Source organism: Vicia villosa, linkage group LG7 (genome assembly GCF_029867415.1).
Source record: "Vicia villosa cultivar HV-30 ecotype Madison, WI linkage group LG7, Vvil1.0, whole genome shotgun sequence".
NCBI lineage: Eukaryota > Viridiplantae > Streptophyta > Magnoliopsida > Fabales > Fabaceae > Vicia > Vicia villosa.
The window spans coordinates 121,875,143-121,892,784 of NC_081186.1; the positions used below are offsets into that span (position 1 = coordinate 121,875,143).

Genomic DNA, 17,642 nt, shown 5'->3' on the forward strand with positions numbered 1-17,642 from the left:
AGCTCGGCAAAGCGTTTAGCTTTGGGCCTACATACCTCCTCGGTGCAATGGAGAAGTCAGAGCTAATGTAGTTCCGCTTTTTTTGGGAAAACATTTTTAAAAAACGAATAAACACTTTATCGTCGTCGGAGAGAAATACTCAGCCATTGATCTTGAGCATGAGAACAAACGAGTTCTTTGCATCGCTAATGAAAGAAGGGCTCCAACTCGGATAAAATCGACGAGTATGCCACTAACTCTCTCACGCGGAAAAGATCTCATTATATCAATCAATTTCAAAATCGTGGGGTATAACCACTCGTTTCGACAATTAACGGTGTCTAAACTTTTGAAGAAAAGCCACTAAGGGCGAAAGATATTTTTTAGAAAGAGGTTTTGAAAAGGTTGCAAACATAAGAAGTTTTTTGAAAAAGGGAGAAGATTTTGAAAATTTAAGAAGGGGAGGAGATGAAGAGGCTATCCTATTGCGTAAAATAAAAGCTAAGGAAAGAAACGGTCTAACCGAAATAAGAAGCCAACACTTGACATTATGAGTCAAGGTAGATTTCCCATCCTTTGGAATTATCAATACCAACACATTAACACTTGGGGGATCCAGATGAACTTATTATCTTAGCACCACTTTGCATTAGGCACATTAAAATTCTGACGAAAATCGGGCATAGTAACAGCTGTTTTCGGGTAAAATCCTTATCTCAATGCCTTGGAATTAACCATCAAGGGCTTTCAAGGAAATACCTGCACACACAAACAGACAACAATCCAATGCCAGACAGACAGAATAACAGCAGAGTAATAACAGAATAAGAGTCCAGAGGCACTAGGTCCATAAGTCCGAATCTCCAAAATGCTAGGGATAGTAACCAATAGTCCAAAGAGAACCTTAAGAGTTTTTTAGATTTTTGTTATTTATTAGTGTTTTAGCATAAAAGTAAAGTATGGTCCAAGTGGACAAAAGGAAAATAGCGGAAGCATAAACATATGTCCAAGTGGACAAAGAGAAAATAGCGGAATTATAAACGTCCAAATGGACAAAGAGAAAAATGGCGGAATGTAAATATGATGTAATGATAAAATAAAGCGATAAAGCGAGAAATATAAAGAGCGGTATAATAAATGGCGGAAATTAAAGTTAGTGGTTAGATGTTAAAGATAACCATCTTGAAACTTGTCAAGTATGTTATCAAAGTTAGTAATGAAGATCGATGGTGAGTGAATGATGTACTCGGATTTAAATTCAATGGAGGTTTATCAGAAGCTTGATAAAAATCATAGCGACTACACGATAAATACCTCCACAAGTCTTAAATCACCGCATACAATTCTCTTCCATATTTGATCTTTTATCGAGTCGGGACAAATGTAGGAGAATTCTCCATGTATCAAGATCATCAATCAAAAGAAATAAGAAGGAGAAGAATAAATGATCTAGCCTTTATCAAGAATCCATAGAATTCTCAAGATATCAAGACTTTCATCGATCAAGAGAAAATAAGATGAAAAAGATAAGAATGAAAACAAATTGATCTAGTCTTTATCAAGAATCCATAGAATTCTTAAGATGTTAAGACTTTCATCGATCAAAAGGAAGTAAGATGAAAAGAGAAGAATGAAAACAAATTGATCTAGTCTTCATCAAGAATCCATAGAATTCTTAAGATGTTAAGACTTTCATCGATCAAAAGAAAAATAGGATGAAAATAAGAATGAAAACACAAAATATAATCAACTCACACTATCATTAATATCATTCATCCATTTTGGTGGATTAGGTCATTTCAAACCTATCAACACCCTAGATCCAATGATATTAATGAAGTGTAGGAAGAAGGAAGCCAAAACAAGCACAAAAAAGGCAAAAAAAACAACATTCTGCCTGCTGGAAATCGATTTCATGCAGGGGAAATCGATTTCCATAGTGCAGTTTTCAAAAAAAACAAGTTACGTTCAGCAGGAAATCGATTTCAGCCTTAAGGAAATCGATTTCCTCAGTGTAAATTTCAGCAAAAACAGCATTTAAAGGCATGAAACTTGATTTGAACAAATATACAAACACCTTATGATCACACATCAACTTCAGCACGAATTTTCCATCAAATTACTATCAATTAGCACCAATATAGCATCAAAGATGCATCACACACAAGCACAAAAGAATCACATTATGATAGATGAAAAAGGATGATGAAAATTACCAAATCTTGAACAAAACTTAGATCTACTTCAAGAATCACCAACACAAATCTTGATCTCTCCACAATTGAAGAAAAAAGAGTGAAATAGATGGTGGTTTAGCTCAAAGTTTGTGAGGTTCAAGATGTGACTCACAAACTTTATGAAAGAACAAAGAGCTTTGGTGAATTTGGTAGGGATGAGGAGAGAAATTGCAAGGGGTTTTTTGGCTCTCAAAGCTTGAGAAATGAGAGAGTAGTGAGCTCTATTTATAGGATGAGAGCAAGAGTAGTGGTAGTTTGGTCTTTTTGCATTTGGTAATTAGCTTGTGTTTAATTGGTGATTAAAGTGGCAATTAAATGGTAAAATGGGGTTTAAGTGGGTTTAATGAAGAGAATTATTTTGATGAGGTGGAAAATTGGTAAAATGACAAAAATGGTCAAAGAAAATAGGTGCCAAAATCAAATCAAGCTTCCCTCTCTATTTTTTTTGAATTTCGCCTAAAGGAAATCGATTTCCCCAGGAGTGAAATCGATTTCACTCTGTTCCAGAAGAGAATTTGGCGCAAAATACACTAGGAAAATCGATTTACCCAGGAGGGAAATCGATTTCATGCTGTCCAGAATGTGATTTTGTTGAAGATTGCTGCAGGGAAATCGATTTCATCAGTCAAAATTTTGAAAAATGCCTTGTTTGTTGCATGTCTTGGCTTGGTACCTACAAAACAAAAGCCTACAAAGAAACAAAGCAATATTTTTGGTATTTGGGTTAGTATAATATGCATACAAGATAAACAATCATTGGTGCTTGATGGTCCCTCTTATTGATGAGGTGAGTGCAACACCATAAACAAAACTTCCAAGTGAAGCTCTTGATTAGTAATTGGGATATGAATGATATAGGATCTTAGGGTCAAAAATTGGGGTATGACAGAAACCAACAATCCAAGGAGGTCAACCAAGTCAACAAGCAACTCAACAAAATATGTCAGTCAGGGAGGTCACATTTGAAAAACTGGTTGCTAAAAAACGCTCTGATGACCACCAAAATTGTCTAATTTCATGAAGAAGTGATGAATTCTTAAAATAATACCTCTACATCAATAAAAATTCTAGAGATTCAAGTTGACCATAAAGCGTTATTGCTCACACAATAATCTCAAGGAAGCCTTAAGCATAATAAGTCAATCAGATAACCTAATTATAGATCTAAAAGACAATAACAAAGTAAATGTTTCATTACAAGAAGTCGAGATCCTATCAATGAACAAACTAGCAAAGAGACAATGAATAAGAAAAAACATATTTTGACATCATATAAATGGAGATAGAATTCTTGAGCCTTTGAAAAAGAGAAAAATTTTAAATACATGTCAATTAAAACAGGGAAAGAAAATCCTCCAAAGTCTGAGATAAGACACCCTTACGCAAAGAGACTGGAGAAATCGAAAGATGAGAAACAATTTTGAAAAATTTGTGAAATATTAAAATAGATGCGGATCCACATTCCATTTCCCTAAGCACTAGAGCAGATGCCTACTTATGTATAATTCATGAAGGAATTCATATCTAAAATGAGGAAAATGCATTATAAAAATGTGAAATTTTTTTAGCAATGAAGTTTCATTCTACAAACGACCTAAGGGAGAAACCGTTCTATGGATTGTTTCCTTGTAAATGGCATAGGAGAAACAAGCCTTGACAACACTTGCAACAATCTTTTTTTTATGCATTCTAAAGACAATTTTTTGTTGAAATTTCTTAAAAAATTATTTGGAATCACACATTGATTGACTATTTGCAATAGTCATAATTTTGACATTTCTGATAACATTATTTTTAAAAAACAAGTTTTTTCCTTTCTTTTTCTAAGACTTTCATATCTTGAAATAATTCATCTAGTGTGCCCAATTAAACTTATAAATATAACTTAATTGTAACTACGAGGATGTTGATATGCATGACCAAAGTTTGAATTCGAGATTCATAATTTCGCTACTCCTTTCATTTCAAAATGTAGTTTTGACACCTCAAGTTTCTCAATTGTATGATTTTGTCTTCTCCAAGTTTCAATTGTTTAATTTTTGCCCCTCAAGTTTGTCCTCTTTTATACATGATAGTACCATAGTGACATGTAGACTAAACTTTGTTTATATAACATTTAAACAACTAAACCACTGTTGATATGACATAAAAAATAAAGTAGCTAATGTGGCAAAACTATATTAATCTTTATTTTCTCCTCTTTTTTTTTTTTTAACTTACTAATTTATTTTCTGCAATTCTATTTTTTTCTCTTACATTTAAACAACTAAACCACTGTTGATATGACATAAAAAATAAAGTAGCTAATGTGGCAAAACTATATTAATCTTTATTTTCTCCTTTTTTTTTAACTTACTAATTTATTTTCTGCAATTCTATTTTTTTCTCTTTTTAGTTAGTTAATCTTTGAACATAATTTCTTGAAAATCTTAAATTTTATTCAACATATGCTCAATGGCAAATTATTTTGACAACAAAAAAGATATGTCTGATGGCCACAATTCAAGTTCATTATTCAAAAAAATGATATTGTTATAACAATCCATAAAGGTAGTTTTCCTGCAAATAGAAAAACACAATTAACAAAAATTTTACTATTTAAATTCATTAAAGAACACAATTACATTTCATACATGTACTAGTGTAAAATAAAATCTTTTAGGTTGCTGCTATTAAACCAGATGCAAAAAATAACATGTACACAATGTATCCAAAATAAATCTCATCTCCTATACACACATGTCTTGTCTTTCAAATTTACAACATATTGATCAATTCCATTTAATACAAAAAAGATAGATTAATTGAAGTCTCTAGACCACATAGAACTCCAACTATTAGATTTTTTTTATACTTCTCTAACATCTAATGTATTATTAAACATATAATTCCTGCATATCTAAGCCTAAAGTCCAGAAGTTTAACAATCCTACTCGTCATATAGAATTTCAAATCTTCTGCAAAAAATATTATAGACTTGTCCTTAAATTCTAAAATAGCTTTGTTAAAAGATTCACACATGTTATTGTGTTAGGATGCTAATTCACGAACCCTAACAAAAACTAATAAAAGTGATAAAACAATAAAACTATTTAAGAAAAATAAAGATAAAAGATAACTTTTATGAAATTTTTTGAGATCTTTGCTTGATAGAAAGAATAGAGGTTTGATATTTCTCATCAATAGCTCTCTTTTCGCTCTTATATTTTTCTTCTACAAGATATAACTTTTGTAAAATCTCTTAAAAATTATTTGGATAAGTTTGAGTTTGTTGTTGTTCTATTATGTGGCGCAAATTGTTATGACTAGTGATAGGGTGTGGGTGTGATAATGTTATGGGAAAGGGTTGTTGTGGATGTGGTGTGTATCCATGGTTATGTGATGAAGGTGTTATGTGTGTGACAACTGACTCATAAGGATAAGAGAAGGTGAAGGGTGGTTGTTGATGTGGTGTGTATTCATGGTTATAGGAGAAATTCTGTGATGGGGATAGCAAAATGGGTGTTATGGGAATAAGATCGAAGACTTTCCCATGGAAAAGATGAGAATGAGGGTGTAAAATTGGTGGTGTTGGAATGACAAGGATAATATGGAGTAATGAAAGATGAGGGAGATGAATATGTCATAGGAGGTGTTGATGTTCAAGAATGGGAGCACCAATTGTTAGGATGCTAAAATAAGAACCCTAACAAAACTAATAAAAGCTGGAAATTCTAAACTGTGAAGAAGATAAATTAACTAAAAAGATAAACTTCATTTGGTTTCATTGATATCCTTCTAAGAGAAATGCTAAGAACACTCTCTTTTCAACACTCTCAAACACTCACTCTTTTATTGGTTGAAATATGCGTGGGTCCTACCACTTTATGTGGGACCTATTTTCAAAGTAAGGGACCCACACATATTTCAACCAATAGAAAAGTGATTGTTTGAGAGAGTGTTGAAAAGAAAGTGTTGGTAGCATTCCTCATCCTTCTAATGTGTCATAAACACTACATATATAATGATACTAATGGCCACTAACTAAAATGCCCAATACAAATAAAAGCTCAATAATAATACAAATAAAAATTCAACAAAGATAAATTCTTCTTCCATATAATCTAACTCCATAATCCTAACATAATTACTCTCTATATCATATTGACATACAAATCACAATGTGTATAAGTACTACAAGCATATTTGGAGAAAATAAAATAGCGAAGTTTAATCTACAAGTCAATAAGGGACTATAAAATGTTATATGGGTAAATTTTAGGGGCCAAAATAAAATAATTAAAATTTAGAGAAGCAAAATCAAACAATTGAAAAACTTATAGGTTCAAAACTGCATTTAAACCTTAATCGTATTAATGTGTTGGAAGTATCGTATGAATTAGTAATTAAATGACGTAAGTGAAAAATAATAATTATTTCTACATTAAAAATTAAGAATGACATTTATTTTAAAATTGTGATGAATAAGTGAACAAATCTCTCTATGGACTGAAACAATCTGGACGCATATGATATAATCGTCTTTGTGAATACTTATTTAGAGAGGAATATACAAATAACTCTATTTGTCCTTGTATTTTTATAAAAAGATCAGGAAAATAATTTGCAATAATAGTTGTCTATGTTGATGACATAAATATTATTAGAACTCCTGAAGAGCTTCCAAAAGCTATTAATTGTTTAAAGAAAGAGTTTGAGATAAAGGACCTAGGAAAGACAAAATTATGTCTAGGTTTACAAGTTGAGCATTTGGACAAAGGAATATTTGTACATCAAGAATGCTATTTAGAAAAAGTATTAAAACGCTTTTATATGGATAAATGTCACCCGTTGTCTACTTCAATGGTTGTTAGATCATTAGATATAGGGAAAGATCCTTTCAGGCCTCGAGAAAAGGATGAAGAATTGCTTAGTCCAAAGGTACCATATCTCAGTGCGATTGGAGCACTGATGTACCTTGCTAATTATACACGTCCTGATATATCATTTGCAGTTAATCTATTAGCAAGATACAGTTCTTCACCCACACAAAGACATTGGAATAGAATCAAGCATATACTTTGTTATCTTAGAGGTACAATAAACATGGGTCTGTTTTATACCAAAGTATCAAAACTCGAATTAACAGGTTATGCAGATGCAGGTTACATGTCAGATCCTCACACTGGTAGATCGCAAACAGTTTATTTTTTACATGTGGTGGTACAGCTATTTCATGAAGATCAGTGAAACAAACAATAGCAGTAACTTCATCTAATCATGCAGAAGTTTTAGCACTACATGAGGAAAGTCGAGAACGCATTTGGTTGAGATCCTTAATTCAACACATACAAAAGACTTGTGATTTGTGTTATAAAGATAATACTGTGTGCATCACTCAATTGAAAGATGGTTACATTAAAGGAGACCGAATAAACACATCTCTCCAAAGTTCTTTTTCACTCATTATCTTCAAAAGAATGGTGATATAAACATCCAACAAATTCGTTCATGTGATAACCTTGTAGACCTTTTCACAAAGTCACTCCCAAGTAGAATTTTAATCAATTAGTACAAAAGATTGTTCTTCATCGTCAAAGAAATGATCGCTTAGCTGAGGGGGAGAAAAAAATTTATTCTAAAAGGATATTGTACTCTTTTTCCTTCACTAGATTTTTTTCCAATGAATATTTTCTAGTAAGGTTTTAACGAGGCATATCCAAAACAAACATCAAAGGAGGAGTGTTATGAATAATTGAATGATTGTCTCCCAAGCATCTTATTCCTTATTTATAATTTTGTGTATTTATTACATTGTCTATATGTTGTCCTATAGATAGGACTAACCTCATTTTAAAATATACACAGATGAAATAATACAAAATTCCTCTCATATCTCTCTCTCTTCTCTTTTATCTTTTTTTCTACTTATTTTATAACAAAAATGAATTTTTTATTTATTAAAACAAAAGTCATTTTAAAACAGAGGGAGTACATTGTTAATTTGGTGAGTCTAACCACTAACCATTAAATTAGGGTTGTTCAAGAAAATCATGAACCGAACTGAATCGTCCAACAGAATCGAACTGAAGTTAAAATAACCAAACCATTACTAATGGTTAGTGAATCAAACTTATATTTTATTAATGGTTCTAGAATCGAACTGTTAACTAATTAACCAATCTCAAATTAATCTTGAACCAAACCGTTGTTACTTGAGTTTCTAAATTAAATTTATTTATTTTCGAAAAAAAAAGTCTTTTTCTAAAACTAAAAAAGGTTGATTTTTTAAAAAATAAAAAGGTTGTTTTTTTACGAAAAATAAAGTATTCGATTTTTCCAAAAATTAAAACATCAATTTTTGTAAAAAAAAATCGAGTTTATTTCGAAAAATTAAAAAAGTTAATTTAAAAAAAACGATTTTTTTAGAAAAAACAACAATTTTTGTCAGAAAAAAAGGTCTTACTATTTTTAAAAATAGGAAAAATCCTTTTTTTTTAGAAAAAATATCCTAAAATAAGAAAAGTGGTTTTATCTGGAAAAAAAAAGTCAATTTTTTAAAAAAAATTTAAAATGTTGGTTTTTATAAAAATATATAAAGTTGATTTTTTCTGTATACTAGAAAAGTCGATTTTTTCTAAAAATTAGAAAAGTAGATTTTTTCCAAAAATTAGAAAACTCGATTTTTCTCAAAAAAAAATCAAATTTCTTCAAAAATAAGATTGTCGATTTTTGGCGAAAATAAAAAAAATAATCGATTTTTTCGAAAAAAAAAATCAACCATTTTCAAAAAAAATAAAAAAGACGATTTTTTCAAAAAAAAATTCTATTTTTTTTCAAAAATAAAGAAAATTGATTTTTTTTAAATAAAATTTAAAATATTGTTTATAAAAGACGATTATGTAAAACGGTATAGTAAAAAAATACTAAAAATATATTTAAATATATTTTTTATTGAAAAATTCAAAACCAAAGTATAAAGTGTTCTATTCTTTAACAAATAATGTGGTTTGAAAAAATTGTTTGTAATGATTTGATACGTTTTGAAATTTAAAATTATTATATCAAATCAAAACTTTTGGATCAGTTGAGTTATAGAAAAATTGAAATGGTACGGTTCGATTCGGGTGATCTTATATAATGGTTTGATTTAGTTCGGTTTAATTTTTAAAAAAAAAAAATTGTACCATCAACAGCAATATATTAAATACTCAACTTTTTTTTTCATGAATAATAAAGAATTCTTCAAAAATAAAATAAAGTTTATTTCATTCGGATTCTATGCTCAACATTGTTTGAATTTAATTATGATATATTCCTAAATGTTGAATGAGGCAAAAGCCTTTAGAGTTGTTGAATGAGGCAAAAGCCTCTAGAGTAAGCATTCATTGTCTCAAAGTATGTAACCTATAAGAAAACAATAAAATCACAGATCATTGATTCTAGAGAAATTTAATTTGCCACCCTTACAACCAGAAAGAGACGAAAAAAAGCATCATTATACATTACTTATCTGTGCTTTTCCATGCAAAGTCACACCAAATTAATGAGCCAAGAATCAAGTTTCCTTTTCCGTTTCTTTACAACATTTTATTTCCAATTTCAAAAATTTTAAATGGGTTCCTTAATGACAAAGAATGCTAATAATTAATTAATATTTAATAATAATTTTCACATGAAAGTAACGTTTAAATGTGATTATCTGTGTGCTAGGCGATAACACCAAAGAAAACCATTGGCATTATATATAGGCTGGTGATGAAATCAATCTCTAACATTATCACATAAATCTTGTTTAGAGAGAGAAATTGAAGTTGAAGTTAGTAGTGTTTTTTATGGCTACATTAGTTTCAATAAAATCATCTCCTCTTGAAGATGCTGAGGCTCTCCAAAAGGCTTTTAAAGGTAATGAAATTTTTTAGAGAATTTTGTTGGCTTTGTCAGTTTTATCCGATTCGAAGATTAATCTTTACAATTGTGTAATAAAAATACTTTGATATATATAAAAAAAAACTAATAATAACTCACTTCATATATACTAACAAAAGAAAAAAAAATAGCTATATTGTTCATTTTCATAGTTGAGAAGTTTTAATAAACAGCCGCGGTTACATAAAATTTTTCGTGATTTCGATCGTTATACACTTAATTAAACATTTATTGTGGCAGTCAGAATGTGAACTAACCACAGCTTTTTCTTTATCATAAAATTCTAAAAAATTGTATCAGTATTGACACGCAGATTTGTCGCGGCCGTTTTTACAGATACGAGCCTAATTCTATATCGTGTAATCGGTTGAGACCACTCAATTTCGGTAAATGTTCAAAATTCCAGAATTTGATATTAATTTCAAAAAAATTAACTTTTAGTTTCTCTAAGCAAATTTGGACAAATGAAAGCATACTTCATAGCTGTATAGCATTAGGGTAAAAATTAAAGGTACAAATTTAACCAAAATAATTAAAACCTTTTTATTTATTTAGGCTAATATAAACCTTCTTTGTACTAATTTTCATACAAAAAAACTTTATTAAATAATAGAAAATTTTGAAAATATTGCTCTAAATAAACTTGGCATTGTTAGAAAAACTTTAACACTATAAAGCAATAGTTTATAGCTCTATAGGTTATTAACTTTGCTATATAAATATTGAAGAGCTAGGAAATTAATCTTAAACCTAATTAGCATCATAGAAAGAAAAAATTAATATAATCAATTATGGCTACTCGTATTGCTCCCACCAACCATTCTCCCCTTGCAGATGCAGAAGCTCTTCATAAAGCTTTCAAAGGTCTTAAAATTTCCATCTTTATTTCATCATTTTTCTCTGTACCGTGGCTCTGAAAATTTAAGACGACCGTGACACTGATTCGATGAATTTGTTTTAATTTGTTAAATATTATCGAATTTTATATTTTTTTTTTACAAGACTTGTGATTTTTTTTCATAGTATTAATACATGCAAAGTAATTTATTATTTGAATTGTGTAGGATGGGGCACTGATGAGAAGAGTGTGATAACAATATTGGGCCATAGAAGTGTTTATCAAAGACAACAAATCAGAAAAGCTTATGAGGAAAAATACCAAGAGGATCTCCTCAAACGCCTCGAATCCGAAATCTCTGGTGACTTCGAGGTATCATAATTAACAAATTTATTTTTTGTTAACTTATAATTTCTTAAGATAATGATTCATGATATTTTTTCAGAGAGCTGTGTACCGTTGGATGCTGGAACCGGCCGAACGCGATGCTGTTTTGGCCCATGTTGCTATCAAAGATGGAAGCAAAGGTTACCATGTTATCATTGAAGTTGTTAGTGTTCTTTCTCCTGAAGAAGTTTTGGCGCTGAGGCGCGCTTATCATAATCGTTACAAGCATTCTTTGGAGGAAGATGTAGCTGCTCATACCACTGGCCATCTCCGCCAGGCAAGTTATTCAATCATTTGTGACTCTAATTCGATAAACATCTTAATTAAGCGCTTATAACATAAAAATTTATCATATAAATGTTAATGTATAAGTTATTTTCATTAGAAAAGATAAAATAAGCAAAATGTTAAGAGGTATACTTTTGTTCGGACCAGAGCTGTTTTTTTTTTAAGACGTGCAAGACTGACTATTACACATGATATATGTCCCAGTTAAACTATAGGGTCTATACTAGTTTTGTCATGGTTAAACTGTAATTAATTTATATTGAGCCTTCAAAAATTTGAGACGATCTTGTTCTGAGAATGTATTTGGTTTTGGCTCTTGCAGCTATTGGTTGGATTGGTGAGCTCATTTAGGTATGGCGGGGATGAGATCAATCCAAAATTGGCGAAAACCGAAGCTGATATTCTTCATGAATCAATCAAGGAGAAAAAAGGTAGCTATGAAGAAGCCATAAGAATCCTTACTACAAGGAGCAAGACTCAGCTTTTGGCAACTTTCAATCGTTACAAAGATGACCATGGCACTTCCATAACCAAGGTTAAAAAGAAAACATCATTTTTTCCATTTCCTTTGATTTTTGGCCTTAAGTTATGTATATAGATTTTGATTTTGGTTTTGATTGCAGAAACTTTTGGACAATGCATCTGATGACTTTCACAAAGCATTGCACACCGCAATTCGATGCATAAGTGATCACAAGAAGTACTATGAAAAGGTTAATTACACTCCAACTTTTAATCTACTCATGGACTATTGTGACTTCGATCGCATCACATTATACTTTTTGTTACGATGATGTTTAGGTTTTGCGTGGCGCGCTGAAAAGGATTGGAACCGACGAGGATGGACTGACCCGTGTTGTGGTAACTCGAGCTGAGAAGGATTTGAAGGACATCAAAGAGGTGTATTATAAGAGAAACAGTGTTCATCTAGAAGATGCAATTGCTAAGGAGATTTCTGGGGACTATAAGAAGTTCATTCTTACCTTGTTGGGGAAGTAAGGTTGAAGAAATTGGCCTAGTTAAGAGTATGTGTTGTAATAAAGGGGTTTGTTATGTTGGGTTCTTGTGGTGTGATTTGGGTGATTTCTCTATTTAGATTATGTTTTCATGATCCTGAATCAGTGAGAAATGTTATGTACTTTTGTTTTAATAAATTCCTATGCTTGAATTTGAATGAAAGTTGGTATTTTAGCAATTTGGTATTGTTTAGAATTTTAAAAAGATATACCAAATTAATAATTTTGATTAGATTTAGTTAAAAAAAAATTAAAATATTTGGTTCAATTAGAATGATCTTTTATTATGATTTAGTTGGATTCTCTGACTACCATGAGCTTCATCAGTTTCATTTCTCAAATTTTTTTTTCAAAAGGGTAGTGATGACTCATGAGACCAATTTTGGGGTAGAATCTAAGATGAGATCACATTTTATTTATAATGTACCTAACCCACAATTTGGTATCAAAACAAAACACCATCTCGTCATTTTCACTCGTCGGTATACTAAACACACACTATTATATCGTAATAATAAGCTTACCAATTTTACCAAGTGTGACAAAAGGAAAAAATTGCAAATTTGTTATCGATTGGCGAAAAAAAATTTAAATAACCAACTTTTAAAAAAAAACATCTAAAAAACCATATTTTCATAAAAATTATCAAAGTGTTTAGGTTTGACGAACCTCCGGGTAGAGCTGTCAAAATGGGTTAGCCCATATAGGCCGATCCGCTATACCAGAAAAATCATAGGGATTGGACCTTAAAATTATAGCCCATATTTTTCAAGGTCTTTTTAACCCAGCCCTGAAAAGCCCGCTACACATTAGGGCTAGCCAATATGGGTCGTGGGTAGCCCATTAGGCACGCATAATTATAAATTTTTAAAAAAATATTTATATTTATATCATCTTACTCCAACATAGCATATTGATTTTTCTCACTTCATTAAATTTTATCTCTATTTTATTCAATCTTTCTCTTTTAAATATTATACATTAATATAATCAATATTTTTTCATTATATCATATTAATTTTTCTCTTATAATAAATATTCAAGTATTATTTTATACAATTTAGACATATATTGTATTTAGAGACATATTATAGTATTTATAAGAAATAATATAATACTTAAAAATGTATTATGTTTAAAATAACAGAATTTTTAATTTTATTTATAATAAATATTATGGAGTTTTTATTTTATTTTATTTAAATAAAAAATCCCATTTATGGCTGGCTAGCCCGAAGCCCATCTAGGGCCGGGCTCGGATAGTAAATCTCGAGCCCATATTACACAGGGCCTTTTTGGCCCAGCTGTGAATAGCCCATGGCCCGTCAGGGCCGGCCCGATTAGGGACGGGTAGCCCATATTGATAGTTCTACCCCAGGGGTATGCGCCAAACCATTTGGCGCAAGCATTGTGACCTAGCCATTTGAAATGGCGCAAACATTATGGCCATTAGGGTAAGCCAATTGAATTGACGCATAGGTTATGGGAGATACACATAGGCGCCATTTGAAATGGCTCCTATGTGTTTGGGTTATTTTTTAAAAAATGTTACAAAGTTGATACATTCTCGTAAAAAAATGTTACAAAGCTGATTAAACATGTGATGAGGTGGTTCCACGGCTAGGACATTTCTTTTTATTGTGCCCTAGTTGACGATAAATACTGCATTTTCTTTCCATTTTGTCATGGACGTCCATCTCGGTTTGAATGCGAGTACTGTTGGGGCGACCCTTTTTATTTCGTCACATCGTGTCATTATGTCATACTACCTCCCCATCATACTCAGGCCAGTAATCCTCCTTTGCCACCACTGGAAATGCCACACTATATACTTGGAGCAATATCTCAGCCTTGTAAATTGGAGAAAGTAATGACAATGCATCTCGGTGCGCATATGCACATGCTGTTATGACATGCGAGCAAGGCATACGAAATCCTTGAAACTTACCACAGTAGCACCAATGATCATCTAGTAGAACCCGATATTGCTATCTCGACAACCTTCATTGTGGTCAATTGTTTCTCGAACACTGAAAGGGCGGTTGAATCAATCGAAAGCAGTTACATGATGACTGTTGGCCTTGGCAGATTGTTCTTTCATAAATTTCATGCAACTCTCGCTGAACAGTTGACCCAATTCTCTAACAGCACTCCACCTTTGACCTCTTGTTGAGAATAGCGAAGCCATTCTAAAGTAGGTTGCCTCCACCAGTGCAGTGATCGGAAGGTTTCAGATGCCCTTAAAAACACCGCTCATGGATTCTACTAGATTTGTTGTCATGTGGCCCCCTCGCACGCCGTTGTCATAAGCCCTGGTCCATTTCTCTCTGGAAAGGTTATCAATCCAACTTCCCGCGACCGGATTTGACAAAATAATTTCACTCTGATAATGTTGGAATGTAGGCTGAGTTAATGCATATCCCGCATCGACCAGTGTTTTTCGGAGGTGCCTATAATTGATCTCCCGCATGAAATTCTGGGCAATATGGTTAATACAGTAGACATGTGTTGATGGTGGGTGTTGCCATCCGTTTGCTGGATTGTTGTAAGCACATTCAATGGAAGCATGCGTATCAGAGATTAAAAAAAGATCGGGTTGAGGAGCAACGTGTTCTCAGAGATTCCTTAAAAAGAAACTCCAACCCGCGACAGTTTCACCTTCCAGTATTGCGAACGCTACTGGAAATATGTTATTGTTTCCGTCTTGTGCAACCGCCATCAATATGGTTCCTTTGTATTTACCATATAACCAAGTTCCATCGATTTGCAATATCAGTTTACAATATGCAAACCCTCGTATGCAAGGTTGGAAAGCCCAGAAAAAACGATGAAATATACCATATCCTTGGACACGGGTTCCATCCGGTGCATGCGCTGGCAGTGTCTCTAGAATAGCGACGGTGTATGGAGCATACGTTTGAAGTGCAGTTAAGTAACGTGGAAGAGTTTTGTATGACTCCTCCCAATTGTCGTACACAATGTGAATGGCCTTTGTTTTAGATATCCAAGCCTTTCTGTAGGATGGAGTATAGTTGTAGGTTGTAACGATATGCAAGATAATCGTCTTTACCTTCAAAGACGGGTCACAGTTGATAAGAGGCAAGATCTCCTGACAGATAAGATCATAACTAAGCTTTGTATGATCTTGGGACGTATTGGAGTTAACACATGTGTGTTGTTGTGAAATGGACCCTATGACCCAGGCATCACTTCTCTTCCTATACGAAGCACACAGTCTGAATGCACACTCAGGGTTTTTACAAATGATTATATATCTTTCTAGGTTCGAGCGATGTACATTAAAATCAACATTATTTGCCATGTGCCATTTTTTTTATAGTTATCTGACATGCCTCCTTAGAAGGAGACTTATCTCCTTTCCTTAGCACTTCATCACTTTGTATGTACAAGGTGAAGAAGATATCGGATGAAGGTTCGTCGCCTTGTAAGTTCAAGTTCGTCATATGTGCAGGAGGTTTGTACACATGACCTGGAGGCACCGAAAAATCATGGTCGTCTTTGGATTCTTCATTGACCATGTCGTCAACTTCAGTTTCCTGTCCATCTTATTCTTCGTCTATAACATCCACTCCTGCTTGTTCGTCGACGGGTGGGTCAATAACCTGTGATTGAACAACACGTGATTGTTGTGTATCGCCCTGTATGGTAACATACAACACGATGCGTTCGTACCTAGAATATTCGTGATTAGCAAACATATCTTGTAGGTCTTCGTCGTTTTGAACCTCAACCTAGTAAAACTTAACCGGGTTGTTGTCATGGAAAAAACGATATTGGTAGAAAATTTGTGCAACATGCCCCATTGCAATCTTAGCCTCTAATCTCTTACGGAAGCATGTAAAATTGGCTTTTCTGCTCAACAAAAACGTAACAACGTCAGTGTTCCTCATCAGAAGACCAGCTGTTTCAGACATGAATATCTCACTATTTAGATGGGCATTGACTACGTATTGAGGTGTGGATGCCATTATTTTGGAAAAGTGTTTGGCTGTGTGAGTTGGATAAAGGTTTGGCTGTGTGTTTTGGATAAGTGTTTGGTTGTGTGTTTTGAGTTGTAAAGAGAGGTTGCATTCTTAAGTAGCCAAAGATATAACTATTGCATACTGTTTATCAACACGCCTATAGTCAAACGCACTAATCTATGGCTGTCCTGAAGATTCCAACGTGATGGGACGTGACGAACGCACACTGATCAATGCCTGTTCTGAAGATTCCAACATGATGTAACGAGACGAACGCACACTCATGAATGCTTGTTCTGAGGATTCCAACATGATATGACAAGACTAACATGTTACTGTTTATCAACGCGCCTGTCATACCCCAAAATTTGCCCTCTTATAACTGTCTATGTCATTTTTCGAATAATTGATATGGTGCAGTCGGTAAGAATTTAAGGGTAAGAGTGTGCGATCGAGAGGCCCCGGGTTCGAATCTCACTTCTAACTTTTCTTCTTTTATTTTTATAATGTTTGTTTCTAACCTCTTTTCATTTATTTATTTATTAAAAAAAAATCACAAAAAATATGGCTCCTTATATTTTTATTTTTTAAGTTTATATTAATATTAGTTTTAGTTATAGTTGTATTTATTTATAAATTTATTAGGTTTATAGTTTTATTAAATTTAAAATAGGGAAGATATAATAGATCCAAGCCCACTCCTTACCCTAATTTTTATTATTATAAATACACAACTAACAACCCTATTTTGAGAGGCCAATTTTTGCCACCAACAATAAACCTATTCTCTACCACTCTTTCACGTACATATCTTCCCCACCAACAATTAACAATTGCTAACCAAAAAAAATCATTGTACATGTTTTTTGTTCATTACACACTATTCTCGTAGCACAAAACCTTACCCTTTTAACCTTGATACTATGCATCTAGCAAGTGACCACCATTCCCAGATGAACCTTCCTTTTCTCACGTCAATATAGTTGTCAATTTCTAATACACATAT

General features: G+C 32.5%; 1 protein-coding gene across 2 annotated transcripts; it reads left to right on the forward strand.

The window, feature by feature from the left end:
* The first annotated feature begins 9,941 nt into the window (after positions 1 to 9,941).
* LOC131618457 (annexin-like protein RJ4) lies at positions 9,942 to 12,832 on the forward strand. Of its 2 annotated transcripts, none has more exons than XM_058889677.1 (6): positions 9,942 to 10,100; positions 11,189 to 11,334; positions 11,408 to 11,626; positions 11,960 to 12,172; positions 12,261 to 12,350; positions 12,439 to 12,832. In XM_058889677.1, exons 1-6 carry the CDS (start codon positions 10,031 to 10,033, stop codon positions 12,634 to 12,636), a joined length of 936 nt encoding a protein of 311 aa, XP_058745660.1. In that variant the 5' UTR covers positions 9,942 to 10,030; the 3' UTR covers positions 12,637 to 12,832. The 2 variants fall into 2 exon arrangements, with proteins under 2 accessions (XP_058745660.1, XP_058745659.1); XM_058889676.1 differs by lacking the exon at positions 9,942 to 10,100 and adding an exon at positions 10,831 to 10,988.
* Positions 12,833 to 17,642: the final 4,810 nt, after the last annotated feature.

What these genes read in the sequence shown, in the direction of transcription:
- LOC131618457 (XM_058889676.1), top strand. Translation starts at nt 10,916, where the DNA reads ATGGCTACTCGTATTGCTCCCACCAACCATTCTCCCCTTGCAGATGCA. An exon ending in TCTTCATAAAGCTTTCAAAG is followed by an intron (nt 10,989 to 11,188) that starts GTCTTAAAATTT and finishes TGAATTGTGTAG; the next exon opens with GATGGGGCACTGATGAGAAG. An exon ending in ATGGCACTTCCATAACCAAG is followed by an intron (nt 12,173 to 12,260) that starts GTTAAAAAGAAA and finishes TTTTGATTGCAG; the next exon opens with AAACTTTTGGACAATGCATC.